Source organism: Sander lucioperca, chromosome 19, assembly GCF_008315115.2.
Source record: "Sander lucioperca isolate FBNREF2018 chromosome 19, SLUC_FBN_1.2, whole genome shotgun sequence".
Classification (NCBI taxonomy): Eukaryota; Metazoa; Chordata; class Actinopteri; order Perciformes; family Percidae; genus Sander; species Sander lucioperca.
The window spans coordinates 9237669-9265255 of record NC_050191.1 but is presented as its reverse complement, the minus strand read 5'-3'; the positions used below and the strand labels follow the sequence as shown (position 1 = coordinate 9265255).

The 27587-nt window shown below is 39.4% G+C and overlaps 4 protein-coding genes and 1 pseudogene across 6 annotated transcripts; 1 reads left to right on the top strand and 4 right to left on the bottom strand.

Annotated features, from left to right (window-relative positions):
* Nucleotides 1–16: 16 nt before the first annotated feature.
* On the bottom strand, nt 17–4258 carry LOC116066143 (neuroendocrine protein 7B2). Of its 2 annotated transcripts, none has more exons than XM_035995332.1 (6): nt 4031–4258; nt 3420–3645; nt 2382–2531; nt 2110–2219; nt 1384–1437; nt 17–1175 (listed from the first exon to the last, which is right to left on the bottom strand). In XM_035995332.1, exons 2-6 carry the CDS (start codon nt 3643–3645, stop codon nt 1047–1049), a joined length of 669 nt encoding a protein of 222 aa, XP_035851225.1. In that variant the 5' UTR covers nt 4031–4258; the 3' UTR covers nt 17–1046. The 2 variants fall into 2 exon arrangements, with proteins under 2 accessions (XP_035851225.1, XP_031177865.1); XM_031322005.2 differs by having other exon boundaries at nt 2110–2222; nt 4031–4257.
* Nucleotides 4259–4835: 577 nt separating this feature from the next.
* Nucleotides 4836–7485, bottom strand: LOC116066142 (rho GTPase-activating protein 11A). The gene is made up of 8 exons (XM_031322004.2): nt 7174–7485; nt 6990–7086; nt 6590–6846; nt 6060–6211; nt 5867–5968; nt 5598–5771; nt 5423–5513; nt 4836–5191 (listed from the first exon to the last, which is right to left on the bottom strand). The coding sequence occupies exons 1-8, from the start codon at nt 7347–7349 to the stop codon at nt 5071–5073; spliced, it is 1170 nt and encodes a 389-aa protein (XP_031177864.1). The 5' UTR covers nt 7350–7485; the 3' UTR covers nt 4836–5070.
* An 827-nt stretch (nt 7486–8312) lies between these two features.
* Nucleotides 8313–13176, bottom strand: actc1a (actin alpha cardiac muscle 1a). Of its 2 annotated transcripts, none has more exons than XM_031322090.2 (8): nt 13016–13176; nt 10929–11079; nt 10700–10828; nt 10395–10590; nt 10129–10290; nt 9094–9285; nt 8624–8805; nt 8313–8503 (listed from the first exon to the last, which is right to left on the bottom strand). In XM_031322090.2, exons 2-8 carry the CDS (start codon nt 11055–11057, stop codon nt 8360–8362), a joined length of 1134 nt encoding a protein of 377 aa, XP_031177950.1. In that variant the 5' UTR covers nt 11058–11079; nt 13016–13176; the 3' UTR covers nt 8313–8359. The 2 variants fall into 2 exon arrangements, with proteins under 2 accessions (XP_031177950.1, XP_035851324.1); XM_035995431.1 differs by having other exon boundaries at nt 10929–11082; nt 13016–13081.
* A 4549-nt stretch (nt 13177–17725) lies between these two features.
* Nucleotides 17726–23660, top strand: LOC116066481 (adenylate kinase 7-like). Its single transcript, XM_031322581.1, has 18 exons — nt 17726–17960; nt 18065–18217; nt 18352–18466; nt 18561–18655; nt 18732–18842; nt 19032–19115; nt 19217–19305; nt 19394–19484; nt 19741–19818; nt 20206–20355; nt 20820–20948; nt 21074–21179; nt 21614–21742; nt 21827–21892; nt 22064–22261; nt 22717–22934; nt 23056–23214; nt 23317–23660. The coding sequence occupies exons 1-18, from the start codon at nt 17877–17879 to the stop codon at nt 23350–23352; spliced, it is 2091 nt and encodes a 696-aa protein (XP_031178441.1). The 5' UTR covers nt 17726–17876; the 3' UTR covers nt 23353–23660.
* Nucleotides 23661–24969: 1309 nt separating this feature from the next.
* Nucleotides 24970–27587, bottom strand: part of LOC116066399 — a 5449-nt pseudogene continuing 2831 nt past the window's right edge.

Below are 27587 nucleotides of genomic sequence, written 5' to 3'. Positions count from 1 at the left end.
TCCAACTCCAAACGTGTCAATGCAGAAACATCATTTATTTGACTTTACAGAACAAAAACAAACATTTTTTGGCAAGATGAATTGACACAGATTCAGTGATGCCTGTAGAGACTCATTGCTGCAGTATGGAGAAGACAATAGATATGGATCTAAATAAGAGCTACAATTTTTACAGTGACACAGTTCACAATCATCCCTTACATGACAAAGCAAAGCTGCTACAGTTTACAATTAACTTCCAAGAATGTGATCTGTATTGAATCTTTGCTTCTGAAGACACGGAAGTGATTAACTGGTTATATCAAGACCGAAAACTTAAACTTCAGTGTGTGGAAATGGATTTCTGTACAGTCATGAATAATAACTCTCATTCGACATTTCTCCAAATCAACAAATCTTTATACAACTTCTTATAATACAGTTGTAGATATACTGTACACTGCCACACATTGTATTTTAGCATTTTGGGTAATAGTTGAATTGCATCTCTCCCTATAAATAGCCAAGATCTTGAAAATTCTAATCAGATACTTAACACTATAACTGATGTTTGGCTTACAATCAAATTGCAGAGTAATAACAGTTGGCTTTTTGAGCACTACGGTTCGTTCTTGACCTTTGAAAACAGCAGCTGTCAAAAGAAATCTTAACACAAAGTCCAATCTACTTTGAGCTTCGATTTTCTGATGAGTTTTTGCATTTTCTCTGTCATGAGTCAGAAAAAGCCCTAAAATGTTGTTTCTGTAGACCAAATGCTCGGATCCTAATGCTTTAATAAAGGCAGGTGTACGTTTAAAATAAGAGCACCAGTTGTAAGACAGATATACAGTATGTTGTGCCTAATTAGTAACAAGATCTGGGCTAATTAATATGATTACAATACAATAAAAAACATGAACTACTTTCAAGATGCTTAATTATATCTGCCTACTATTCCATATTTCACAGTACTTGCACTGAAGTCACAAATCTAACGCTTATTACCCAAAATGCTTAAATATGTAGCGTTACAAACTCATATCTGAGAGTGTTGCAGGCGCAGGAGTTTAGGTGGTGGATTTGCTGGCAGCAGAGACGATCGGTGCCTCTTCCTCCTCTTCCTCAGAGAAGTGAGGAACAGATTTTTTGGCGACCACATTGTCCAGCCGCTGGCCCATTAGATATGGGTTGACACTCTGCAGAGAGTCAGTGAAATGTATTACTATACACACTGTAAACATAAAAACTTCAGAGTGAGATTCTTAGCTTGTAGCAGAAAATATCACTTGACATCTAAAGCAGTGAGTTTAAGAGTACATCGCTCCCTTCAGGGACAGAGTTCAGTGCTGCTGATGTGGTTTCTCAGACAATAATACAAAAGAGAGAAGACAACAAACACGATACCCTTTTTCTTCTTTTCGGTCCTCCCTTCAGTTTTTGGTACAAAAGCTCCTTGTTCTGAAAGGAAACAGACACTCAATCATGTATCCGTTGTTATACAGCCAGTCCCTTTGTTCCTAACTTACAGTCAACAAATTGCCTGAATCCCTACTCAAGGAATACAGACACTTAAAGAGGTATTTTCTTCAGACCAGACCAAGATAGAGGAATGAATCCATGCAAATTACAAACAAGTTTTGTTTGATCTTGTAAATGGCAAAGAACACCCTCTCTTAGTTTTCCTGAGAGGGTTGCACTTCCATTCTTTGGTGACATGTAGCTCTTATTTCTAAGAAATGTATGCCAAGTTGCTTTGAACAAAAGCATGTCCCAAATGAATGTAAAAGGAATATTAATGTGGACCCAACCTCTGAGTATGTTTCACCTGGTTCACATGTGCACCTGATATTGTGTTTAAAGTTAATGTAAAAGCAGGCATACTTGATTTGCAGGTGAAAAACTGGAGAACTCAGTGGTAATGAGGTATTTGTGCATGGTATTATTTTTCTGATAATTAATCACTCGTTTCATCAATATTTGCTGTTTTTTCTGTTAATTTGACTATCTTTGGACTGTTGTTTGGAGTAAATGAGCTATCTGAAACTCTGGGAACTAAGGAGCACATTTCACCATTTGATTGATCCATGATGAAAAAAAAAAAAATTAGTTACAGTCCTACTCTGTACTCACCCACTTCGCCAGGGCCGGGTAGTCGTGCTCTGGGTCAAATAGGTGCTGGTGTTTTTGAAACTCTCTGCTGAACTCGGCTGTGTCCGGAGCGTTTTCCAAACAGCCGTCTGCTGCTGTGAATGTGATGAGGCACAGAAATGAATGGCCAAAAACAGCAAACGAATTCAATAAAGAACAAAAAGAATCAGTACTGTAGTATTAACAGCAAAATTTGCCCTAAAGTTTATCCTGAGACATTAGTATGAGAATCAATAATGAACAAGATTTTCTACCGGTCTTTCCCAGGGGACAGGGGTTCGGAGGGTCTGGGTACCCGTGATCTTCACTGAAGTCTTTGGGAACGTTGTCGCCGGTCAGCTCGGCCACAATGTTGGGGATGTTGCCAAAGGGGCCGAGGTGCTGCAGCCCCTCGTGAGCACCACCTTGTGGAGATAAACAAGCATTACAACCACTACAAAAACAACAGCACTACCAAAGCTTCAGAACACTAGTATAGACATCAATGTATCTATAGCATTTTTGGCAGCATATATAACCCCTGAGAAATGATCAATGAGATTACTTGCATTACGCATTTGGATGGGTCTCAATAAATGATAAATTAATCTGCAACTATTTTGATAATCGATTTATTGTTTCAGTCATTTTTAAAGCAGAAATGCAAAAAAACATTTCTCTGGTTTCACCTTGTCAAACCTGAGGATTAGATGTTTTTCGTTGTCGTGTGTGATAGTGAATTGAATATCATTGACTTTTGGAGTGTTAGTCGGATAAAACAATATAAAATATAATTTGTGTACGCTGCTCTCCTGACACTCCTTGTTTCAAAATAAAAAAAATAAGTGAAAAAGTAAAAGAATTAAGGCAGATGATACAGTGGAACAAACAGAGAGAATATATCACAGTCTGACCTAATTTTGTGTCCATTTTATGTTAGAAAATCAATCATGGCTCACAATCAAACCCAAAGCAATGGGTTAGTGTTATTTTTATATTAGGCTACTGTTTGGGTTGTTTTATCAGAATGAGGGAAAGGAGAAAAAATGGACAAAACAAAAAATAATAGGGAATTAAGACAGATGATATAAGACAAATACTATAAAGTAGCCCAACGTTATTTTAAAATAAACATATAAGCTACACCCTCATGTATTTGACAAGCACTTGCATAAGGGAGACGTGGATAGTAGATGGGGGTGCAACTTGCACCCCCATCTGCACGTCTCCCTTATCATTTCTGCTATAGAATAGGCTATTTTTCTGGGTTTCACCACCAACAACAAAAAGCACTCTAAAAGCACCCAACATACCCTGTATGCTCTGAGGCCCGACAATGTTTGTGGCCTGATGTGCGGGATACTCCACCCTGGGCCGAGCGATGCCCAGCTGCTCCATGACGCCGTGCAGGAGCCGCTGGATGTCGGCCTCAGACACCTGGTCCGCCGTGCGGGGGCTGCGGGCTGGAGCTCTGCCGACATGCAGGCACAGGAGGAAGCCGAGCAACGATAACCGAACCGCCGAGCCCATTTCTGTCATCTGCTGAAGAAAAACAGCCTACCGTACAAAAGATGACAGTAATCATGTGCAAACACAGCTGCAGTTTCTGTTAGACACGTGACATGGTTAATTAGCTAGTTGCCATAATATGGAAAGTGTGATGCTTTCATGTTATGTTGTGTAGAAACCGTACAACGCTATACATTGTCTGTAAATGAAAGGTGCGCCACTCACTCTGAAAACAGAGCCAAGGCCGATTAAATGGTCTATAAATAGCCTATATGTCTATTAAACGGATAAAACACCATCAATTATAATAAAATTGTATTTAATTACATTTATTATAAGACCTGTATACTTTTATTGCGAGATAACATCACAAATGACCAAAACAGGATTTTTTGTGTAGCTATTCTTACCTTACCGTGTTGCTGATGGTTGGACCTGCGTACTGCGCGAGACCTCTATCAAGCTGGCCAGAAGAAAATCGTGGTTTTCCGGTCTCCAGAATAAAAGCTTGCTTTACAAACACGATAAAAAAAAAGTGATTTCAAAATGTTTCTCGCCAATTTTCGCCGACATTAATTCCTATTAAGTTGATTTAGCATACATTCGGATTTGGATGCTTGTTTGTTCTAAAATAATTGGCCTATAAACGTTTTCCTTTCCCCGGTTCATTTTCTTGCACTTTATTTTGAAGAAAAAAAACTAGGTCCATTTCCACTGTCAGCAGAAGTGCCCATTACACAACCTTGCAGGATGATGCGATCCGCCTCACTTCACGGTTCAGATGCAGTTGCTAAGATACCAAAATTCCTCTCTTCTCATTGGCTGTTACATTATGGCAATTATTGGCCCACTAAAACTGAACCGAGAGGAGCCACAAGGAAAGTCTCTGCTGCTGGGATCATAATATATCATCAAAACATGTTATTTTTAATACATTTCTGAGAAGAAAGCAAGCTCATCTTCACCATTATCATCTGCAACTATCCGTTTATGTGGTTAGTGTGATAAATGATTCACCAGCATGCATTGTGATTAGGCTAAATTAAGAGAAATCAGGCTACAAACTAGCCTTTTTTTGGCTTATCCAATTTTTTTTATTTTTTATATTTGTTTTCACATGTATTTTTTTGGTTTCTTAAACCTTCACAGCCCATTAAAAGATTCCAGGCATTTTGAGTTTGAATCTTTAGTTTGCATCCATCCATCTGCAGGTAAAGAGATTTCTTTTGAAAAAATAAATTTATTCACTTGATATAAAGTATGGTGAACGCATTCTTGGTGTGAAATAAATAGTCAAATACATAAATTCATTAAAATGTAGAATGTTAAAACTTAACTTAAGAACTGATTTAAGACATTAAACCACCTTATAAATATAAATCCGTTCATCAGACATAACCTTAAATGCTGCAGTAAATTGGGGCATAGCCTACATGACAACTTCTTATTAAAAGTTTACAGTGAAAAGCACTTTCTCCTAGGTGTGAGCTGTAGTCTCCCGACACCAGTGAGCACAGGAGAGCTGTGTGCATCTTGTCCTCTGGTGAACCTCGGGAAATGAACCAAACGCAGATCTCTGAAAACAAATCAAAAGATCAGTTTTACGTGTTTTAGATTTGGGGAAGTTGTAGTTTTTAACATGAAGCCACTGAAAAAGGGTCAACAACAGTTTTAGAATCCCTAAAACTAGTAAGTACAGTTAAATATATGTATATTTTTTGCAACAGTGAGTAATTGTTAACAGATCACACACACACACACAGGTTCAACACTGCCAATTAAGTAATTACATGCTTTTATAATTTACCTTTTTAGTCTCTCCTGCAGGGTCTTGCATGCTTCTTTGCCAACGGGGCTGCTGCTGTCCAACAAAGTCGTTGCAGGACTGAAATCGTGTTCTATGGACAATTTTAATATCACGTTCTGTACAAAACTGGGAAATTTTAACTGTTACAGCCCCTTTTTCTTCATATTGTGTTTACCTGCATGAGGCATACAGGTCCTAAACAGCAGGACATTGGGGAAAGTCTCGAGGCCGAGGCTTCTCCTGAGTGATGGTCTGTCTCCTGAGGTGAACTCTTGGCTCTGCTCAGAGGCCGGAGGCTTGACCTTCGACCTCGCTTGAACCCAGGGCATCGTCTTCACAGACCGTGTCACTGCAAGTGTTTGAGCAAATTAAATGAAAGGAGGCTTTCAGGTAAGACAAAGCTAGTGGCACTATTCCATTTTTCTAATCCTTTATACGTTTTACCTTTAAAACCGTGTCTTTTTCTGTGTCCTTGCTTTGTATCTTTCAGAAAATGGAAATTCATCAGGAACTCCATACTGTCCATTACAGCTTTAGGAATCACACCTAAAGCAAATAAACGTTGCAGACATCCAGTCCGTAAACATATATCCTTAACTAAATGAAAGTGTCAAGACAGAATTATTTGGTTTGTTACCGAATAAGTGAGGCTTATCAATGAACGTGCGTAGGACGAGAACTCTGAGTTCCAGTCGCCCTTCAGACATCTCTGCCTTGTTGGGAGGCGGTAAAAGACAAGGAGCAAAGACGATAGCGAGGTTGGAGCTGGTCATCAAGTTTTCGGGGCATCTGACAGCAGTGCATTACATTTTGAGAAATTAAATTGGTATTAAAAATGTGTGGAATCCTGTGTAAAGAACAACATCCTCATTAAACTTACACTTTAAAAAAGGGAAAAAGAAAAAAGGAAACAGCCCATCATTTTAAGCCATTTATACTTGCTATCACTTCACAGACAACTTCCCAACCTGGGTTCAAAACTACCCCATCAAGGGGTTTCTCGTTAAATCAAAAGGGGTACCAAGACGATTACAGGGATGACAAATCTAAAATCTATTTCTGTTACACCAAATTGACTCTTCCCCATTTTCTTGTGAAATAACAGGATACTTTAATCTCTTTAGGCTTTTAAAGACAATCTTTCCCCACATTATTTTTCTCTCAAACCTCTGGGAGACTGCGGAGAGGAAGTCAAACAGGTAATGCAGACAGGAGGAGTTTCTGGCAGGTAGCAAACAGGACAGCAGCTGGAGGGCTGAAGTTCTGTCCTGCAGGTTGGACAGTGACTGGGCTTTGAGCAATGCTGCGTGGAGCTCAGGGGGGAACAAAGGCTCTGGCAGCTCCCTGCAAAACTGTTTGATGAGCGTTGCAACATCGTAAGGGAGGGTTGCGGACAGACACCCTTCTCCTCTATTCAGCTTGGCCTGAAACAGACACGAGGGCAACATTATTGACATATTGCCACATCAGATTAGATACAGAACCAGTGTTTGCTCAAACCACCAGATGGTGATATTGCTCCAGTAGAACTTCCATTAGTAAAAAGGTCAATAGGTTACAATCTCACCCTGAGGGTCTTAATGCGAGGAAGAGAGCCTGGTTTTCTGAACAGGCCTACAGTCCCAGCACGCTCCAGAAGAAATGAACACGCATCCACCAAAAAGCTGAGATACAACATGATCAAACAAAGGATTCATCTCTGACCTGTTACAGTTTAATATCAGAAACTTTCTAATCCTACTACTACTCACCAGGGTACCAGTCCAAACACAGGAATGTATTGCCTGGGTAAAATCTCCAGTGGAACACCGAAGATCTTTGTACCACCGATGAACAGTCTCTCCTTTTTCTTCTCAGAGCTCTTCACAGTTATCCCATAAATAACTTGAAGGTGAAACCGAATCACATTACTGTCTGTAACCTTCATGATTTAAATTTCACTGAGAGATGTTAAAAAGTACGCAGTTCAGCAACCTTATACTGAAACACCGCAATCTCCTTTACTCACTTTGTAAAATCACTGGTGAATGAAGGAGGCTGGCTTGATAATGCTCATTCATATCACCTGTGGCACAGGTGAGGAGGAATGAAAGGAAAGTGTTGTGTTCAGGGCACATGGGGAAGGTGGGAGATATGAAATTTTAACTTAAAACTAAAATTGACTTTAACTTTTGTAGTAAAGTATTGGCCATGATAATTATAATCCCAATCAAAATCTCAGAGCAAAAGTAATTTGTTCAGCTGTGAAACACTCATAAAGAGCAGCCACACCAGGCCTCCTAAGTCCATAAATACACTATTTTCTTTCCATTGTGGCCTTCCATCCACACCGTTTTTTTTTCCATGTTCCAAAATGTAGCTTTTATAAAACAATTCCCAGAATAGATTAATCAAAAAATGCATACAGTAGATATGTATGTATGTACCCCGGGTTTGGACAGATCTGGGGAAAACTGTTTTTTCCCACTATGCACTTTGGGCATAGAATAATCTGCAAACAGATCTAAATTATTTAATTCCAGCACCTGATGGTAAAATATGTTCATAAATAGGAAAAGACAATTTTTTGTGATATATAATGAAAATAATTAAAAAGTGTTTTTTTCTAAATCAGGTTTTGCAAAGGGCAAATTACAACAAGTTTCTTTCTTAAGTGGAAAAGTGAAAGATCATCTATTAAAAGTGAAATCACACATTAATTAAAGGCATTTAAGAGCTGAATTAACAGGCATATTGCCATCTTATATGTTCATGGACATGCGCACTACCTGTAGGCCTTTATTGAGACTCCAACACTCCAGACTGTTACTGTTAAAATCAACAATTTTTATTAAAACAGAACATGTATATACAGCAAAAGACACAGTAGAAATACAGATATGGATGGAAAGCTGGTGTAGTTTGGTTGGTTTGTTTTTTTGGTGCTGGTTTGTAAATTTAGAAGCACTTCCTATGGACGATGGAGGGGCCAGCCTCATCGTACTCCTGCTTGCTGATCCACATCTGCTGGAAGGTGGACAGGGAGGCCAGGATGGAGCCACCGATCCAGACGGAGTATTTCCTCTCAGGGGGAGCGATGATCTACAGGGAGGAGAAGAGGTAGGCTACAGGTTGGTACAAGAGCATTTAACAACATACTGAGCTCCAGACACTTCCTGTCAACCTGATTGAACCAGTCAGTGCTCGTCGATGAGAGCTCACCTTGATCTTCATTGTGCTTGGGGCCAGGGCGGTGATCTCCTTCTGCATACGGTCAGCAATACCAGGGTACATGGTGGTTCCACCAGATAGCACATTGTTGGCGTACAGGTCCTTACGGATGTCAATGTCGCACTTCATGATGCTGTTGTATGCAGTCTCATGGATACCAGCAGACTCCATACCTGGGCAGGCGAGAGGAGAAAGTGTTACCATAAAAATGTGTTTTAAAAAGAGATTTTAAAGAGGGCACTGAAATATCAAAAATGCAATAGGCTACATTATTTTTGTGGAATTTCAGTTTAAAAAAAAATACTATTATTAATTTGAAAAAGAAAAAATCTCCTTTTGGCCGCAAGGTGAAGTACATTCGCGTTCACTGCACATATGAAACATGATCAGATATAGTGTGACTTGCAGAATATGTGGTGTTCACAGCTGCTGAGTGTTGGTGATCAGCTGTTATGACTCACCGATGAAGGAGGGCTGGAACAGGGTCTCCGGGCAGCGGAAACGCTCGTTGCCGATGGTGATGACCTGACCGTCGGGCAGCTCGTAGCTCTTCTCCAGGGAGGAGGAGGAGGCGGCGGTGGCCATCTCATTCTCAAAGTCCAGAGCAACGTAGCACAGCTTCTCCTTGATGTCACGCACGATCTCACGCTCAGCTGGAGGGAGAAAATCAATCACAATTTAGTTCATTAATCACACATGATGTATAATCTACAACAACAGCTCTCTGAAAGAAAAAACAACACCTTTCTCTTACAAATAAAACGTAAAATTCATGAGCTATACATTGGGGTTCATGCTGCCATGCCATACTTGGTATGACCAGTTACGTTAGCTCAAGGTGGCAAATGTTAGCCTAAATGTTAAAGTAAGACTGAAACTTAAAATATGGAATACTGCATTCTTTCCCTTATAAATGAAACGTTGAATTAATATTCATGAGAAATAAAACCAACCCTTGCTTAGTTATATAAAGTGGTTATGCTGTGACGGCCTTACTTGGCCTGTTATGACCAGTTGCTTATGGGGGTTCATTCCCATGTTCCCAGGGTCCTATGTTCTTAATATAAAATTGTAAGAGATTGGTAAGGGTTATCTTTCAAGTTGCACATGAATAAAGGGAGATGGCCGTTCCTAAATGCAGGTTGAATGGTAAAAAATATGTTTAGCCAATGTGGAGATATCAATGTCTAAAGAAAATAAAAGCTAACTATCTTGCCCTCAAATTTGAGGGTGTAGGTATCAAAGAGTACTAGTATGTTTGCTGACAATACTTATGCACTTTTACTATGTAAAATGGTGAATGCAGGACTTTTATAGTAGAGTATTTTACACTGTAGTATTATTACTAGTAGTAGGCCTACTTCTGCTACCACTGCCTGTAATTGTCACTTGTTGCCATGTTGCCATGTTACATACGTAGTGTACATGAAACTCCTTTCTTAATCTTATAAGTCATCCAATTTGTGTTTCCAGTTAGCTGCTGGTGCTTTTCTTACCAGTGGTGACGAAGGAGTAGCCACGCTCAGTCAGGATCTTCATCAGGTAGTCAGTTAGGTCGCGACCGGCCAGATCCAGACGCATGATGGCGTGGGGCAAAGCATAACCCTCATAGATGGGCACGTTGTGGGTCACACCATCACCAGAGTCCAGCACAATACCTGTCCACAAAAAGCAGCAGTTTGTCAGAAGACAACACATAAAGTGTGTGTATTTTATCGACCTGCAATGTTACATAGTCATGGAGTTTATGGTAGAGACTCACCGGTGGTACGACCAGAGGCGTACAGGGACAGCACAGCCTGAATAGCCACATACATGGCAGGGACGTTGAAGGTCTCAAACATGATCTGGGTCATCTTCTCCCTGTTGGCCTTGGGATTGAGGGGGGCCTCAGTAAGCAGGGTGGGGTGCTCCTCTGGGGCCACACGAAGCTCATTGTAGAAGGTGTGGTGCCAGATCTGTGAAACAGGAACAGTGAAGACTATGTTAGGGATAGAAGTAAAATGACTCAGAGCTAGGCTCCAATAATAAATAAAGATATATTAAGATATTGCTGTTTTTCTTCACCTTCTCCATGTCGTCCCAGTTGGTGATGATGCCGTGCTCGATGGGGTACTTCAGAGTCAGGATACCCCTCTTGCTCTGGGCCTCGTCTCCCACATAGCTGTCCTTCTGACCCATACCTACCATCACACCCTGAGAACGCAAAGCAAACACATCTCAGAATCTCAGGAACAACACAGACCCATAGAGACAGCCTGTGACGAAGCTACAAAAAATGTTTCAGAATTCCTACCTGGTGACGGGGGCGTCCAACAATGGATGGGAAGACAGCACGGGGAGCGTCATCACCAGCAAACCCAGCCTTGACCAGGCCAGAGCCGTTGTCGCACACCAGGGCGGTGGTCTCGTCGTCGTCACACATGTTTGGTCTATTCTGGGCTGGCCTTGTGTACAAGACAGAGGATGGAAACACAGGCAAAACGTCAACACAACATTTTTAATATCCACCGGAATGTTTACATCAAAACACTGAACATTATTCGCTCTCTTAAAGGTTCTTAACAAAGTTTCAGTTAATCAAGGTGAATATTTCCAGGAAATAATACCCCTATCAAGTGTAATATTTACATTTAATTCTTATATAACATGAAAAAACAAAACAATGCAATCCTGAGAAACACTGTAGCACTATGTTTAGTATGAAGACACCTCTGAGTGCTCTAATCTCCTCTCTCTGAGTATCACAGCTGCCTGAAAAGCCAAAACAGGACATCCCCCCCCACCCACACACACACACACACACACACACACACACACACACACACACACACTCATAGGTCTATTTAAAGCCTCGGGACGCCTGTCACCCTCCTTTGCCCCCACAACCTGTCCTCTGTATCTCATCATTATTCCAGGGCCAGTTAACAGCTGAGGCGTTGTGTCTTTTGACAAGTGGCAGGAGGAGGCCTGGTCTCCTCAGCTGTCGCCACATAGTGCTCTCCTCTGTTTGGAGCCAGACCATGTGCTCTGATCCTTCCAGGATCTCTGGACACAGCCTGCATCCCAAGTGCATCCTGCATCGACCCTCTCATACAGGCTTCCTCATTCAAATCAAAATCTGTACAGTAAGTTCAATTTAAATGGCTGTTGTTGCATTCTCGGTATTATTGTCATGGAATTCAGCCTCAACTGCGAATGAGACTTATGAAGCAGTAAAATTGTGCTTTGACAAAACTCTAAATGAGCCAAATATGCAATTACCACTGAGCATCTCTGGAAAATCAAACATCTATCTTATCTGCCCACTCTTACATTCCTCCTCTGAGGTTGTCCCTCAAGACTGACTCTGATCCACCAGGTCTATATAGTTGAATTTTATATAAACTTTTGCAAATCAATGCCATTCATTGAGGCTATAAATTAGGTTCTTCTTCTGACCAGAGCACAAGTACAATAATCTCTTCAACTTAAAATCAATTTAACATTATTGACACTATACTTGCAGCTATACATAATTGTTTAATTTCAAGGTATTAAACTTTTTTTTTAAAGATTTTAGAAAAAGTATAGAAAAAAGAAGTTATGTGCAAAATAATTTAAGAGGTCATTTTTATTTTAGGGTTTCCATAGTGTACCAACCTGCATTTATGTAAATAGCTACTATTGATTGAGGAAAATGACTTGACTGCTACTCATTTTCATTTAACCAGGAAAGCCTCCATTAGATTAATAATCTATTTTTTTAAGAATGCCCTGGCCAAAATAGGCAGACTCGACTTTGATTATTTAGGGTTTCAGCGAAGACTTTTTAGTTTCCCACAATGCTATATGCTACTTCAGACGGTTTTCATCTCTTTCATGAAAATACATTTTGTATAACATACTGAGTTGTTTGGTTCTTTTTGATATTTAAACAGTCAAACTTAATATACTCTATTTAATCAAAAAAGTATATCAGTATTGATTGAATCTAATAGGTTTCTCAGATTGTATCTGAGTTGAGTTAGAGCTTAATGGCTGCCACACCACAGCAAGCATCCCATCCCTGCATCCCTCAGTCTTTCGTATAGTCTGCAGAGTGCAGGCCATGAGGTAAATCTGGATGATCTGTCCATATTTAGCAACACTCTCTGAACTTTGAACGCCACCAATTTTCTTTTTTTTCTTTCTTTCAGCTTTCCCTTCTCTTATATTCAGCCCTCATCTGCCCTAATCAGCCCATTATCAGCTCTGATCTCAGAAACTAAAACCACTATAAACAAAAAAATCCATGTTGTGGCAGTAAAATGTCCTACAGCGGCAGCAACTGCTCATCCTTCCTAATCCCTACGGTCCAAAAAAACAACGGCTGAAATGAAAGAAGACTGCAAAGGGACTCACCAAGTTGTAACCACAAGACTGGAGTTTCCACTGGGACAAAGGGCCGAGGCTGCAAGGGGGTCCTTAAATATGTCCCAGCGTCCTGAGGCTGGGGGGCTGGGGGGCCGGTGGGCGGGCTCAGAAGTTCACACAAGCCCAAATTAAGTGCTGCTTAGCAAAATGGTTCAGTAAAGTGGATCCTGTGTCAGGGACTCCATCAAACTGGAGAGATGTTGCCTTGGAGAGGAAAGGCAATAGACAGTAGTGCGGATTAGTGGGAAGTTTCATGAAGGCTTGACTGGACAAATGGTTACATTACAGTTTGATAGTGTTATTAAGGAGCTCTAAGATATCCTTAAATCACAACATGCACATTTGAGACTACTATATGTGGTTTTTACATTAGTATGCTGTATCTAAATTGTATTTTAGGTGTCAAATTACTTTCTTTAAGAATAAATGTATGCCTTTTAAATTAATGTGACAACCCTTAACTGCAATATCATCAACAAGATGAGTTCAGATTCTTTCCTCATACATAGCAGCATCTTTTTTCACACTTGTACTTTGTGGAGCTTCCTTCAGGTCCCTAAGGATGTGTTAATATGACTAAGCTCAAGCAGGGCACTGGGGAGGTGGGTGATTGGGGGGTGCGATTGTAATCTGAGATCTTGTCTGAGCAAGCTGGTGAAGGAGCCGTCTAAGGGGGAACCTGCCTGTGACAGTTTGCCAGTGTCATGGCATGTGTGCAGAAGGAGGAGGGGGTGGGGGGCAAAAACATGCCAGACAGCTGAGAGGCAATATTGTAAGAGGAGGGTGGGAGCTGAGGCCAGGGCCCAGACCTCCAGCAGACGACAGATCCCTGAGAAGGCCTGTGCATGGAGCGACGAGCGCTGGTTCTGAACTCTGATTGGCTCCAGTGTCTCCTTTTAGGGAAATGGAGTGTAACAGGTACCAACGGCTGCATGTCGCCACAGACTGCGGCCAGAGCTCAGGCTCCTTATTCGTCACTTCGCACTGCCCCCACAGTGCCTATGTCCCCATGCTGGAGCCCTATCGGGCCACTGTGAGTGCAATAAGAATGTAAATACCCCCTAACACTTTGAAATATTCCATTCGTAGCCGTGTGTGTAATGCACCTCAAAGGGAGACGCTACTAACCTACTTGTCCATTTCATACATCTTTGCCAACTGATAACTATTCATACAGTTTTGGGTGAATTTCCTGGTGAAGTCTGAAAAGTGTATTATGTCTTGTAAATAAGGTCATGTAAAAATCCACTGACACAATGATCAAAAATGTAGACATTCAATTCACTTTCCCATTGAATGAAGAAAGCAGCAAATCTCTCACAATCGAGAAGGCTGAGGTAGAAAAAAAAGTTTGTCTTTTGTCTGTTTTTGAAAAGCAAAATGAAAGACAAAAATACTAAACATAAGTTGACAAGTTGCTCTGTGTACGCTCTGTAGTGATGACGTTACCAAGAAATCTCAATGATCATTCCAACGAAAGAAAAATACTTTTTAAAAAAAGTAGGATTTGGGATTACATCTCTAAAATATAAAGGCATGTGACGATCCTGTTCCTGAAGTTGGACACATGGATTAATGTTATTAGGTTATATCTTGACTCAGTATTGTTCTTCTGGCCACAGTAAAGCTTCTATATATATATATATATATACTTCTTTTTTTTTACAGCAGCAGAGATAGTGAATAAACACAGTCCTTTAGGAGCCCTCTGCCACATCAGTCAGTGGTGGAAGAAGCATTCAGATAATTTACTGGAGTAAAAAGTAACAATACCACACTATAAAAATACATTAAAAGATGTACTTTAATAAAAGTGAGTAAGCAAAGATCAAACTCAAGCATCAAAAGATCAGTATTCATTATGATGTCATATGTAAGTGGTACTTTAATATTGTAGTTGGTTGGTGAAGTCATTTAGAACTGCTTCATATACTGTTGGGTGTTCAATCTATTACAATGCATAATATTTTATAAACCGATCGTATGTTTTGGTTGTAAAATCTTTATCTAAAAGTAACCTGCAATGTTAGGTGTTAAATACATGTACAATATATTCCTTTAAATTGTAGTGGAGTTAAAGTATAAAGTATATGAAATGGAAATAATCAAGAAAAGTACTTAAGTACGTTATTTGAGTAGGTTTACTTAGTTACGTCTGACTACTGACAACAATCAAGTTTCTACAGGCCACAAATCCCAAATCAGAAGTTTCACAGACAAAATATTCGTCCTTCCCTGGTGAATAACACAGAAATGAAAACAAAGTAACAACGACAAAGTTTCATGATTCTGAGTTGATAAGATTTACACCAACCAAACAGTACATGTGTCAACAACTCATATTAACTATCTTGTTCAGTAAAAGGAACAACTGCTGCACATTGTTGAGCAGAGAGTAGGAGTCAGAAACATCCGTTTCATCCAGTTTTTGGATGAAACTGGTGCTGTGTTTTGTCAACAGCTCCCTTTAAGTCAAAGAAGCACTTTTTGGCACAGTCCTATCTTTATCACCAGGACTTATAAAGTAGATCGGTCTTAAATGGGTCATGGTTTGAGGGACATTTGTCCTTATAAGGGCATGTAGGAAGCACACGGTTTGCCTGTCTTGACAGCTGCCCCCTCTGCACTTCACCCCCCACCTCCTCCAACACACACACACACACACACCACATGCACTCACTTCAGCAGTTGTTAGCAACAATTGCTTTTTAACTGTCAAGTCCTGCAGTTCGACAGTGGTTTGTTTACCATTGAGAATGCTACAATACATATTTTAGCAGGAATGGCTAGAGAAAGAGCACAGGAGAATTAAGCATGGTGCATGTAATGCCACATTTCCTGCAAAGATGGCACATAGTGACATAGAGTAGAATGATCTGTTGCTGAAAGACCTTTGAATTCAACTTTGTACAAACATATCAGAAATTAGGCTTTTTTGGTATTTGAATAAAAAGAAACTCTTCCACATGTGATCACGAGGTCAAAATAGTAAAATTAGCTGAAATCAAGCTGATTACTCTCAGTTAAGTTACTGTACTTTCACACAGTCTCGATTTGTTACTATTTCCAGACTATACAATAAATAGATGTATTGTTTTAATATGTTTAAAACTACTGATACCTTGATTGCCATGTTTTGCACACTTCCATAACACCAGAGGATTACAATTACCAAAACATCACTTCAGAGGAGTAACTTTCAGAAATAGACTCTGTGACAATGAACATGCAGTGTTGTCTTTGGCACCAACAGCCGTCATCGTAATGTGCCACATGCCTGCTTAAAACAGCTGATGGCTCCAAAGCGTTTGACAAATTGCATGCTGGTTGACATGTTTATTGGTACAAACACATCAGCAGCTATTTCGTAATTGTAAATCATTATACAGAAAGAAGATATTAGTAATGTGACAGCTGAAACATTCTGTTTTCATGACTTTTCCACCAAATGAATGTTGGCATCACCTTAAAATATATGGCAAGTTAGTAAATAGTTAATTTACAATTTACACATCCAGCAGTTATGGAGCAAGATTATCATTCATTTCAAGTTGTGTTTCTGGCCAATATTTACTCTCTTTTAACTCTGTTTTGTTCTACTAACTCGTAAGAGAACTATCTAGTTATTTTGCTCACCAAAGTTAAGTTGTGCTGCATTTTGATACATTTCTCATATATACCCTGACTTCTCAAATTCCTTGACTTCCCTTGTTTGGAATATGCGACTCAGCATCCCATGATATTTCAGAAATTACAGGAGTTTGGCTTAATGGAGCACATTGATTTAAAAAAAAAAGAACTGATTAATTCAAATTTAGAGGTTTACTATACACGGTGATAAACAACCAATCATCCATGAAGCAGTTCCCTTCAGCATCACTGTGCTTTGAATAAATGACAGGGTGTGTTTTACTGAGTGCTGAGACCTGTGTAGAGCAGACACCATCAAACACTGCCAGCAGTTTCCCAGATAAAGTCAGCTCTATAAATATATGGGGTGCTTTAAAAGTTTCCATGTCAGCGCCCCATTGTCCATGATGGGCTATAAAGGCCTACAGGTGTGTGTGTGTGTGTGTGTGTGTGTGTGTGTGTGTGTGTGTGTGTGTGTGTGTGTGGAATGTAACTGAGTACTGTACTTAAGTACAATTTTGAGGTACTTTACTTGAGTATTTCCATGTTATGCAACTTTATACTTCTACTCCACTACTTTTTGTTTGATAACTTTAGTCACTAGTTAAATGGTGCAATAAGGTCAATAACGCATATTTAATGTTTTAAGTCCACTATATCATAGGCTACAGCATCAACTGCAACATGGCAAGACAGTAACACCAATCTTCTCTGTTTGGCTTTACATCAATGCAACAACAGCACGGAGAAACTAAAATTACCCCATGAGGCATACACGGGCAACTAAAATGTTACAATGTGCAATATTTAGTGTTGACTATAAATCTTTTTTTTCTTCAATTCTTTATTGTACAAAAGTTAATGTACAAAGTTACACACAGATATGCAAATATACATTACAAAACAGGAACAAAAGAAAAGACAATACAAAAATACATTTACATTGCATAATGCTAGAGCTTGACGTTAGATCTTTATTCTGCAACAGTGTGTGCGTAACGTGTCAGCCCTACGCATTCTCAGCGTAGCATTTCATTGGCTGAACCGTAGCAACCGGAAAGAGTCCATAGCAACGGAGCCAGAAATCAACAGTCATAACTAGCTAGCTAGCTAGACTGCTACGTTAGTGAGAGCTTTAACACACATATTTTTTGTTATTAAGTTAATATTTTCTACAAAAAGCTAAAAGCATTTACAACCGAAAATTCTCGCCTCTAAAATGGGGGATACAAATAAACGAACTCGTCCGAAACGTATTTTTGTCAACGACGTCGACAGATATTCTTCCGAACACATCGCTAAGGTAACGTTGGCTAACGTTAACGTTAGATAGAGTTAAGTATATTACACATTTTAAATGGCTCGTCATTCACTGGTTTTACAGCATTTTTCTGACCTACTTAACAGTTTTTATCGACATCATGCGTAGCCGGAGAGACCTCTGAGGAAGTCGAAGCAGAAGAGACCTCCCCTCGAGGTGAACCTGCTTTCCAACTTGTGGGAACTGTGTCTCCTTCCACTAAAGATGAAAAACAAAGTTTTCTACTTGAACAGTACACGGTGAGTCAGGCATTGCTACTTTGACCTGTGTGTGTGTGCACGCAGGGACTATAACAACTTTATATATATGTTTATTTCTGGACAATGTTAAACTACAGACGTATGTGTAATTGGGTATATGATCTCTTTTGTAGTCACCAACTCGAGACGAGCTTCTTGGGCACCTGCTGGAGTGTGACGTAGTGGTGTACAACATCTCAGAAAGTGCTACACAACAGCAGATTGAAGACGCAACATGGGCAATCACAGGTAATTGGGATTAAGTAGGTTTACTATTCAGCGGACTGGATTAAGTATGATCTTTATCATACTTGTACTCCCCCCCCCCTTCTTTTACAAACAGCCCTTCATGACGAGATGGGGAACTTCAAGTCTCGGAAAATGTTCATTTTAGTCTCAAGCGTGATGACCTGGGCCATGACCAAGCCACAGAATCCGGTGAGCCTGTATGAAAACGTAGGCAAACTTGTCCTATATTTAACACAACCAATGTGATTATAATTTCTCTCTTCAGGAAGAAACAGATGTTATGCTAACAGAGGAAGAGTTCAGAAGAAAAAGGCCGCATCCCAGTTTCAAAAACCACAATAATCTCGAGAAACTTGTGCTCAAACTGGGTAGAGTTGTAAGTACATTATTGGGATGAAAAGTTCAACATACACAAAAATATTCTAATAGCATGGTAGCAGTTACACAATGTAATTATTTTTGTCCCAACTTCAGCAATGGGAAAAATAGATGTAACTATGAAAATACAAACTGGAAAAATGCCTTTTAAACCCTATGGAGTCTGTGTGATTTTCTAATCTTACAGAAAAAGAACAAGCTTACTGGATATGTTATAGGCTCTGGTATTCAGTACGGAAAGGGAGAGAACCTCTTTCACTACTTTTTCAAGGTAGATTTTAATGTGATCTCTATACTGTATGTCTGTGTGTGCACTGCATGCCTGATTTGCAATATCATCTACTGTGAAATGTTTTTTGTATTTTGAAACAGGTGGCTTGGTTGATGCAGTTTCCAAAAGTTCCTCTCTTTGGACAGGGCACAAATCACATCCCCATGATTCACGTATACGACCTTGGAGGGTGATTTAATTTAACATACTCCTACGTACATGCCGTCATTTAGTTTTTGAGATAATTACTGCAGGGCTGACTTGTTTTCCTGTTTCAGAGTGATCCAAAACATCATTGAACTCAAGCCAAAGTCAAAGTACGTTCTTGCGGTCGATGACTCCAAAAACACTTTAGAGGATATTGTAAAGGTAACCTTGTTATAAACATGAATGCAGCAACACATTTAAGAAAATTGATACGGGGTTTTTGTAAAACACTACTGTGGGTCTGTCTGGTGACCCAACACTGAATTGAATCCAGATGGGGACCTTTTTACATGTCTTCTCTCCCTCTCCATGTGTTCATATCCCTCTATTGTGAACTACTGTGGGCTGCAAAGACAAAATGACAAAAAAATAAGATAAATTCTTTTTTTGCATTATTTTCTGACTCTTAACCTTTCAGATGATAAGCGCTACACTTGGGCCAGGAACAATTAACAAATTATCAGAGCAGGACGCCATCTCCATGAAAGCTTTTAAGGTATGTCATTTGCTTTTCTTATTTTCAATAAATTCGAATCTGGTCAGGATTATTGCAAATGGAGGATTAGGCTTTGGCCCTTGTAAAAGTATCTTCAATCTGACACAACTATTCTAGGATCTAGGATGACAGCGCTGGCTCAAGACTCAGTTTTTTGTCTTTTGACTTTAAGTGAGAGTTGGTACCTGTCACAAATATACATTTTACAACTGGGTAAAGACACAACACACCCATCTATTCATATCAGAGTTGTTTCTAGCTTTAGTGTCTCTAGATGCTTATATGAAAACGTTGTCTGCCCTCCATGGCACATAATTGAATATTTTTCCAGTAAATATTTAATCTAAAACATACTGTGTTGATATGATGTGTCCTCTCTCAAGTCAGCCAGAAGAATTGGAGTACCTAAATATCAACCTCCGCCTGGATGCTTTTATCATAAAAGACTCCTTCAGTCTCCGCTGGAAGTCTGAAGCTGGGATGGTTGAAAACATGGCGAGCATTGTGGAAGAATACAGAGACACCAGGCAGCTACTTGTGAGTGTTTAAAACTATTTAATTTTGACACTCAATTGATATTACATACAAGAGTTTAAGGCAGCCTCTGATACAATGGAAAACTTGTTCAGCAACTCTAAACGGGAAGACAATGCAAGAGTTCTCATTGTTTTATTGTATACAGATAGGAGAAAGATTTTTTTTTTTGTTGATACTTTTGCAACTCATTTGTACATTACGTTCCAGTACAATTCTCATATTATTGCAATGTTTTTGTTGTTTTTATATACATATCTGTACAATCCACCCAGTGATATTAATAATAATAATCATGAAAAAAGTAACAACAAAAGCAAGGTAAACTAAAATTAAAATTAAAAGCGCAAATGAAAAAAGAAATATATCTAATACATGTGCCACAATAAATGTGATTTTAATTTTAAAGCTTTTTTGGTACCAGATAAATGCTGCCATGATTTCCTTTCCACCATTTATTTCCTTAGCCAATCAGAGTGTGCCTGGTTGGACCTCCTGCTGTGGGTAAAACCACTGTTGCAGAGAAGCTCTGCAGTCATTACAAAATACACCACATCAAGATCAAAGAAGTCGTTGAGGAAAAGATCGCACAACTGGTCAGTGGAATAAATGAAAGGATTGCATTCGCCTACCAGACTTCATTTTTTTTGTTGTAATTTGAATTTTAATTACAAATACATACTCATAGTTGATTTGTCATGTTTCCTGTCATATGCTACAGGTGGGGATAGTTAATGAAGGGAACCCTGAGAATGTCAGTGAAGAGGAAGTGGCGGCTGCACAGAAAGAATTGGAACTCTTTAACACAAGTAGGGAAATTAATGGAGGTTAGTTAAGGAACCTTTGAATCTTCTGGTTTATTGGCATTTTAAGTTGTGGTTTGGATGTTTGACTAAAGCAGCTTTTGGATTACTTCACACTTTTACGCTAATGATAATTATGATAATGATAAAAGTGAGGTAGAGACATGTTACTGCTCCACAACCTGTCCAGAAACAGCTCTGATGTTTAGTCATTGTGATGGGAAGGAAATGGTGTGTTAACTGTGGCTTTTTATACATTCTGAAAGATTTAAGTTTTCATTTAACCTTAGCTTAAGTTGTCCTAACAATCTAGGTCAGGCAGTTGTGCTTTAATCGGTCATAATATTGAGACCTTTGTGTTTGGTGTATCTGTGGTTGGATTATTGATGGGTTGTTGTTGCATAGAAAGTATTTTAGTTCCTCACTTTAGGTTTTAAAAGACTGTGTTGGGCCATTAGGTCGACTGGCTGACCATCTGGTTTTTGACATTTTGCAAAAAAAACTAAATTCAAAGCCATGCACAAACCAAGGATTTGTTCTTGATGGCTTCCCCAAGACTTATGAGCAAGCAAAGCTAATTTTCTCTGGTAAGTTTAAGTCCATTCATTCAATTACTGTATGTTTGTTAATAATGATTACACTAATGTGGATGTGGTGCTTTTATATTTCAGATGAGGATATGGAAAACCAGGATTTGATGCCCGAAAAACCTTTGTACAACAAGAACATCACTCCAGGTTGTTGATGACAGGCCATTTAATTCTTACATCACATCAGGCACTGAAAATGATACTAGGACTCATATGTAAAATAATCCTAGTCCCAGAACTTGCCAAACATACACCTGTAATAATGCAAAACATCCTGGCTGAAGCACTTTCTTATTCTACTTGTTTTATGTTTTGCAGAGCATGTTTTTGCTCTCAATGCGACAGATTATTTTCTGACGAAGAGAGTTCTGGGACTTCCACAGAGTGTGGCAGAGGAAAAGCACTACACCCAGGAGGAATTTGTCCCTCGCCTGACAAGATACAGACAACTCAGTACGGCTGAGGAAACCCTGCTGGACTACTTCGATGAGCTTGAGATTCACCCGGAACACATTGGTATTTTCTTCAAAGACACAGCTCATATTAGACTACAAACGGTTATTTAAAATGACCTCAGATGTAGAAAATGAAATTGTAGAAAAGGTGAGAGTTTGGTCATTATTAGAAGCACATTTGTGCTGGTCTATCTGTGTCTGTGTTAGTTTATATGATGCGACTATGATGAATGTGCTCATGTCTGAGGCCAGAGATCTTTAACAGGGGGGCCGCGACCCCTAGGGGGTCCTTATTGTTACTGCAGGAGGGCCACCAAATTATTGTTTGATCATTTTTGGGTTTAGGGTGTAGTTTTTTTGTATTAAAATATGTTTGAAAATATATAGTACCAGTCAAAAGTTTTACACCCTTTCCCATTCAAGTGAATGAGAAAGCGTGGCCAAACTTTTCGATTGGTACTGTACATTAACATGACAGTTCACTTAACAGTAATTGTGTCTTGTTTTCCCCTCCAGAGGTCACCACAGGTGATTCAGAGTACACAGATGTTATCAAGAAAATCACTGAGATGGTGGGGATTCCGAAGAACTATGGCCTGAGTCCAGAGGAGCAGGAAGAGGAGGACAGAAAGAAAGAGGAAGAGAGGATGCAGAAAGTGGCTGCAGAGGCGGCTGAGAAGAAACGCAGGAATGAAGCTGCACTGGCCGAGATGGCTGCTCAGTATGAGGAGTGGGTAAGTGTTGTATTATACACAGATGGTAGTGATATATTACCATGCCACATTGGGTACTTTGATAGATAACAATGACTGGTAAAATACTAACAGTCAATGAAAATGTTTTATTTCTGATTAGCAAAAGAATTTGTCCGAGGTGAAGAGACAGGAGCACGATCTGCTGGAAGCTCACGCTCTTCCTCTGAGGAACTATCTCATGAAGAATGTGATGCCTTCGCTCACTGAGGCCATGTTAGAGTGCTCCAAGATCAAACCAGAGGACCCCGTCGACTTTTTGGTATTTATACAGTAGACCTTCTACACTCTTAGCATAGGTGCCTCTTTGTTAAATATGAGGGAATTGAGGTAGCAGTTAATATTTCATGTTTTGTTTTTGCAGGCTGAACATCTACTGCGGAACAACCAAAAAGAATAACAAGGAAACGATCCCCATGTTTCATTTGAGGCTGTGTTTATCCTACAGTAATGTAATCAAAAGGTTTAAAAATGTAAAGGAGTGGTGCATCAGTGTTATAGGCTTATAATAAATATGAAGGAATTTGATTTGGTTGTCAAAATTTAGTTTTTGATCCTATCCTTTACGGGAGGGGGCCTTAAAGAGACAGGCGCGAGTGTTTCAGACAGAAGGTGAATACAGGGTATATTCAGACGGACAGTATGATAAAAAGGTGTTTTTTTTTAAACATTGAAGCATGTACACGTTCTAGTAGAAACCCAAAATACCAGTATAAGCCTGAAAATGAGAATATGATACCTTTAAATGAATACATACGATACAGAAAATAATCAACGTATATTTCTTGCAGGTTATGTGATTCGTTTAACTTCAGCATCTAACCACAAGAGATCATTGTGCGTGCAGTTATACAGAATGTAAAAAAATCTCATGTTTCAGTTCAGCCATCTTTTTTTAAGTCTGCTCTTTCAACACAAGGTGGTGCAGAAATTCTATCTAGAAACTACACAGCGGTATTAAAGAGACTTTGATTCAAGTGTCTAAGTATTTATATTTTTCTCCAATTCCACCTAAAGACCTGAGTTGTCATGTTACAAGATGCACTGAAATGCCAGTATCATGCTTTGCTGTGCTTTAAAAAATAAATTAGTCTGGCTGTGGAAAAGGGCCTTTGTTGTTGTAAAATGTGTCGTAAAATAGGAATGTTTTGCTCTGCTTGTTGTGGAAGTTAAACTGGTGTCTGGAGTTTGCTTTGTAGTTTTTTTGTTACTGACAGACAGTGGAATCCACCAGCTAATTAGAAGCTGTCTGCAGGCTTGCCCGTATGGAAAATAAATCATAACAGAAGCACTCTTTTACACAGTCACTTTATGCACAAAGTCTTACCACAATTAATGCCAAGAATAGCATTTTCAGGTCATTAAAGCTGCAAAGCAAAACTATTTAATTGTTCCCGTGGAGAGTAGTTTATACATACTTGGTTTTTTGTACAGTAACCTCTTCCATATTACATACTGTATTTAGACATTTCTCTAGCTTTAAGACAGACATGAGGCTACCTTCAATTGTATTAGGTTATCAGGACTACGATGCCTGTGCTATGACAAGAGTAAGAGAAAACACTTGATATTTAGGGGCTTTAATTTACTCCGTAAGCTGAAGAAAGTATTATTTTGACATTAATGCAAATTCAGTCTCCATCTACCCCATGAGATTTTAAGTGTCAGACAATTCATTTCCTGCATTCCAGTGAACTTTTTACACACTAAAGTCCTGAGTTACTCTCAACATGAATTCAAAAAGGAAATAAAGAGGTAATAGAGTAAAGCACAATTATATTAAGTATTAAAACATCAGATCATAGACAGAGCCAAAATGTTTGGTCTGTCAAAACCATTTGGTAGGCTATATTTGGAAGAAGCAGGAACCCATTGGTTTTTAATTTAGTTAGCCTACTTTTTAATGAGGTAACTGTAACTAATTGCTATCTTACAGTAACTAGGACAACACTGGAGCTCAGCATGCAGCCAATGATTATTTTAATTTACCTGTTCATCTTGTTTTTATTGTAACACATCATATATACATTGATTGCAATAAGCTTATATAGAGTATGATAGCTGAAATGTCTAATTTGACTGCAGATGTCCTCAGTTCAACAGTCGTTTCCTCCTCTCCCATTTCTCTACTCTGCCAGGCTGGATCTTCAACAGGACGACAAAGGACAGACAAACACTGGAACATGGGAATAAACACTTACAGGAGACATTTTGGGCCAGTTTACATTCTTTGGACCTGGTGATCAACCAATGCCAAAAACAGCTGTACTTGCAGCATATTGAGTGATAAAATAAACTTTCATTATCTCAAAAATGAGAATTTTCTGCTACAGCATACTGTTTAAACTAACAGATGGACACTGACCGTTCTGAAGGTTCCTGCTGTCAAACACATCTGTCCAGCTGCCCACAGGGGCACCATGAGAACAGAGTGTCATGGTCCATCCTAGTGCATAGGGCAACTGTACCAGTCATTAAACTTAAAGGACAATTCTGGCGCAAAACGAACCTAGGGGTTAATAACGAATGTGTACCCACTCTGTTGTTCTCTGGGACATGTTTTCATGCTAATTGATCGTGTTTGTAGCTTGAAAGAAGCTAGCACGGACCGCTGATTAGCTTACAATGCTAGTATTCGGGGCACAGGGAAAGTAAAAATAAATTGCTATTTTGTACCACTAAAAAGGCTCAAAATATCACCAAACTTCAACGGTAGCATAGTGAAAGGGCTACGAGAGAGAGCTACCGTTAGTCAATGCCGCAACACAGCCTCGTACTTCGGGAAACTGGTGGTGTACATGCGGACATTGTGAAGCTATGGCCACCAAACGGGAGTGTCTGTGTTGCACGGAGTGGGACCTGTTGCGTCGCGACACCCAAGATACGCAGTGTTTTGTACAGTCTGAAGATTTCCCCTCTCTGATAAACAGGGCTGTACTTGAAACTTTTTTCCATATCCCAAAAATAAATTGGAGACGGCGACCCAGACCGGAGGGACCAGATAGACAGTTAACAAGTAAACTAGACAAGTTATGTTTTACAGTGTAAAATATATTGAGCAAATTGCTTTTGATTTTAATTGCATTGCCAGCTGTAAGTCATGACTGGTTTCCCGAAGTACGAGGCTCTGTTACGGCATAGCTCTCTCTCTCGTAGCCCTTTCACGGAGCTTTCAATAAACTGTCTATACACTTACAAAGTTCTCAATGCTACGGTTAACATGTAGGGACCCTCATTATGCTACCGTTTAAGTTTGGTGATATTTTGAGCCTTTTTAGTGGTACAAAACAGCGATTTATTTACTTTCCCTGTGCCCTGAATACTAGCGTTGTAAGCTAATCAGCAGTCCGCGCTAGCTTCTTTCAAGTTACAAACACAATCAATTAGCATGAAAACATGTCCCAGAGAACGACAGAGTGGGTACACATCGGCTATTAACCCCTAGGTTTGTTTTGCGCCGGAATTGTCCTTTAAGGCATACTTGTAACTTTTCCCTCTTCGGTCCCCCTACAGGTTGTCTAGCTCACGCTGCTGTAGTTCCAATGAGCCAACCTGTAGGGGGACCGAAGAGGGAAAAGTTACATAGTATGTCTTTAAGGAGTTTGTAATCAACCAGGTACAGGATAAAGGAAATCTGTAAAGGTGCAGAGACAGTTTTTGTGATACATAAACCCAATAGGTTGATAAACTGCCAAAGTTAATGAAAGTATGTAATTATCATTGGTATTCACAAAGAAACATCCGAGTCTGACTCACCAATAACAGCAGAGGAACTAAGTATTTCCAGCACAGTTTGAAGAAAACAAACTCTGTCCTGTCCTGTCATGTCAACGATGTTGAATAAGCGGTCCGAATCTGTTGGAAGTCCATTTAGTCAATATTTGAAACGTACAATACACTATTTTATCCAGTTTTAGTAATGTGAGCTAAAAACTACAGTACCCAGCTGTTTAACAAAAATGGTTAGAGGTTGAAAAAAAATGAACCTAGACATTTAACCATTTTTCAAAGATGTTAAAGTGTGGCTGAAAGCCACAGACAGGTTAAGGAAGTAAGAATGTACAGAGAGACTTTTCAAAGCGTTGCTGACAATGGCAAAACATTTTTTCTATTTTCACCAAAAATCCAGCCCACAGCCACGCATTCACAAATAGCCATGAAATTCAAACTGACTCTGGAATCACCATAGAAGTAAATAAGTGGGAAAATGTAAAAGCAGCAAAATTTGAAACAAAATACTTAAGATTAAATTTTTAAAATGAAATACGTTTACAATTCTTGAATATTGTTTTATTAAGACAGTTAAATGAAAATATGTTTCATTAACCAAGGTAAGATGTACGAGGAAGTTGGAGACAGATGAAGAGGGCAAACATCTCGTGCCTCACTGGTGCACAAAACAACTTCGGAAACAAATCGCTCACTGTGGTGATAAAAGTCTCCACCATCACAAACTGGGGACAAAATGAAATAGACTTTTTGATTTGTGTCTTAAACACATCTATTTTTCAATAGGTAAATAGGACAAATGTTATTATATGTGAATCAACAGTCAGTAGAAGAAGCATCAGGAAGAACTGTGGCAAAGGCATCATAGCTGTTGTCTTAGGGTAAGCAATGAAGGCCAAACCTGGA

Coding starts and splice junctions, on each gene's coding strand:
- actc1a (XM_031322090.2), bottom strand. CDS start 11,057: ATGTGTGACGACGACGAGACCACCGCCCTGGTGTGCGACAACGGCTCT. Junction 10,591..10,699: donor ACTGGGACGACATGGAGAAG/GTGAAGAAAAAC, acceptor CCTGTTTCACAG/ATCTGGCACCACACCTTCTA. Junction 10,291..10,394: donor CGCCTCTGGTCGTACCACCG/GTGAGTCTCTAC, acceptor TTTTGTGGACAG/GTATTGTGCTGGACTCTGGT.
- LOC116066143 (XM_031322005.2), bottom strand. CDS start 3,645: ATGACAGAAATGGGCTCGGCGGTTCGGTTATCGTTGCTCGGCTTCCTC. Junction 2,532..3,419: donor CGGGCCTCAGAGCATACAGG/GTATGTTGGGTG, acceptor TATCTCCACAAG/GTGGTGCTCACGAGGGGCTG. Junction 2,223..2,381: donor CTGTCCCCTGGGAAAGACCG/GTAGAAAATCTT, acceptor TCACATTCACAG/CAGCAGACGGCTGTTTGGAA.
- LOC116066142 (XM_031322004.2), bottom strand. CDS start 7,349: ATGAAGGTTACAGACAGTAATGTGATTCGGTTTCACCTTCAAGTTATT. Junction 7,087..7,173: donor GTGTTTGGACTGGTACCCTG/GTGAGTAGTAGT, acceptor GTTGTATCTCAG/CTTTTTGGTGGATGCGTGTT. Junction 6,212..6,589: donor CTCTCCGCAGTCTCCCAGAG/GTTTGAGAGAAA, acceptor CACTGCTGTCAG/ATGCCCCGAAAACTTGATGA.
- LOC116066481 (XM_031322581.1), top strand. CDS start 17,877: ATGGGGGATACAAATAAACGAACTCGTCCGAAACGTATTTTTGTCAAC. Junction 18,218..18,351: donor TTCTACTTGAACAGTACACG/GTGAGTCAGGCA, acceptor TCTCTTTTGTAG/TCACCAACTCGAGACGAGCT. Junction 22,935..23,055: donor CTGCTCAGTATGAGGAGTGG/GTAAGTGTTGTA, acceptor ATTTCTGATTAG/CAAAAGAATTTGTCCGAGGT.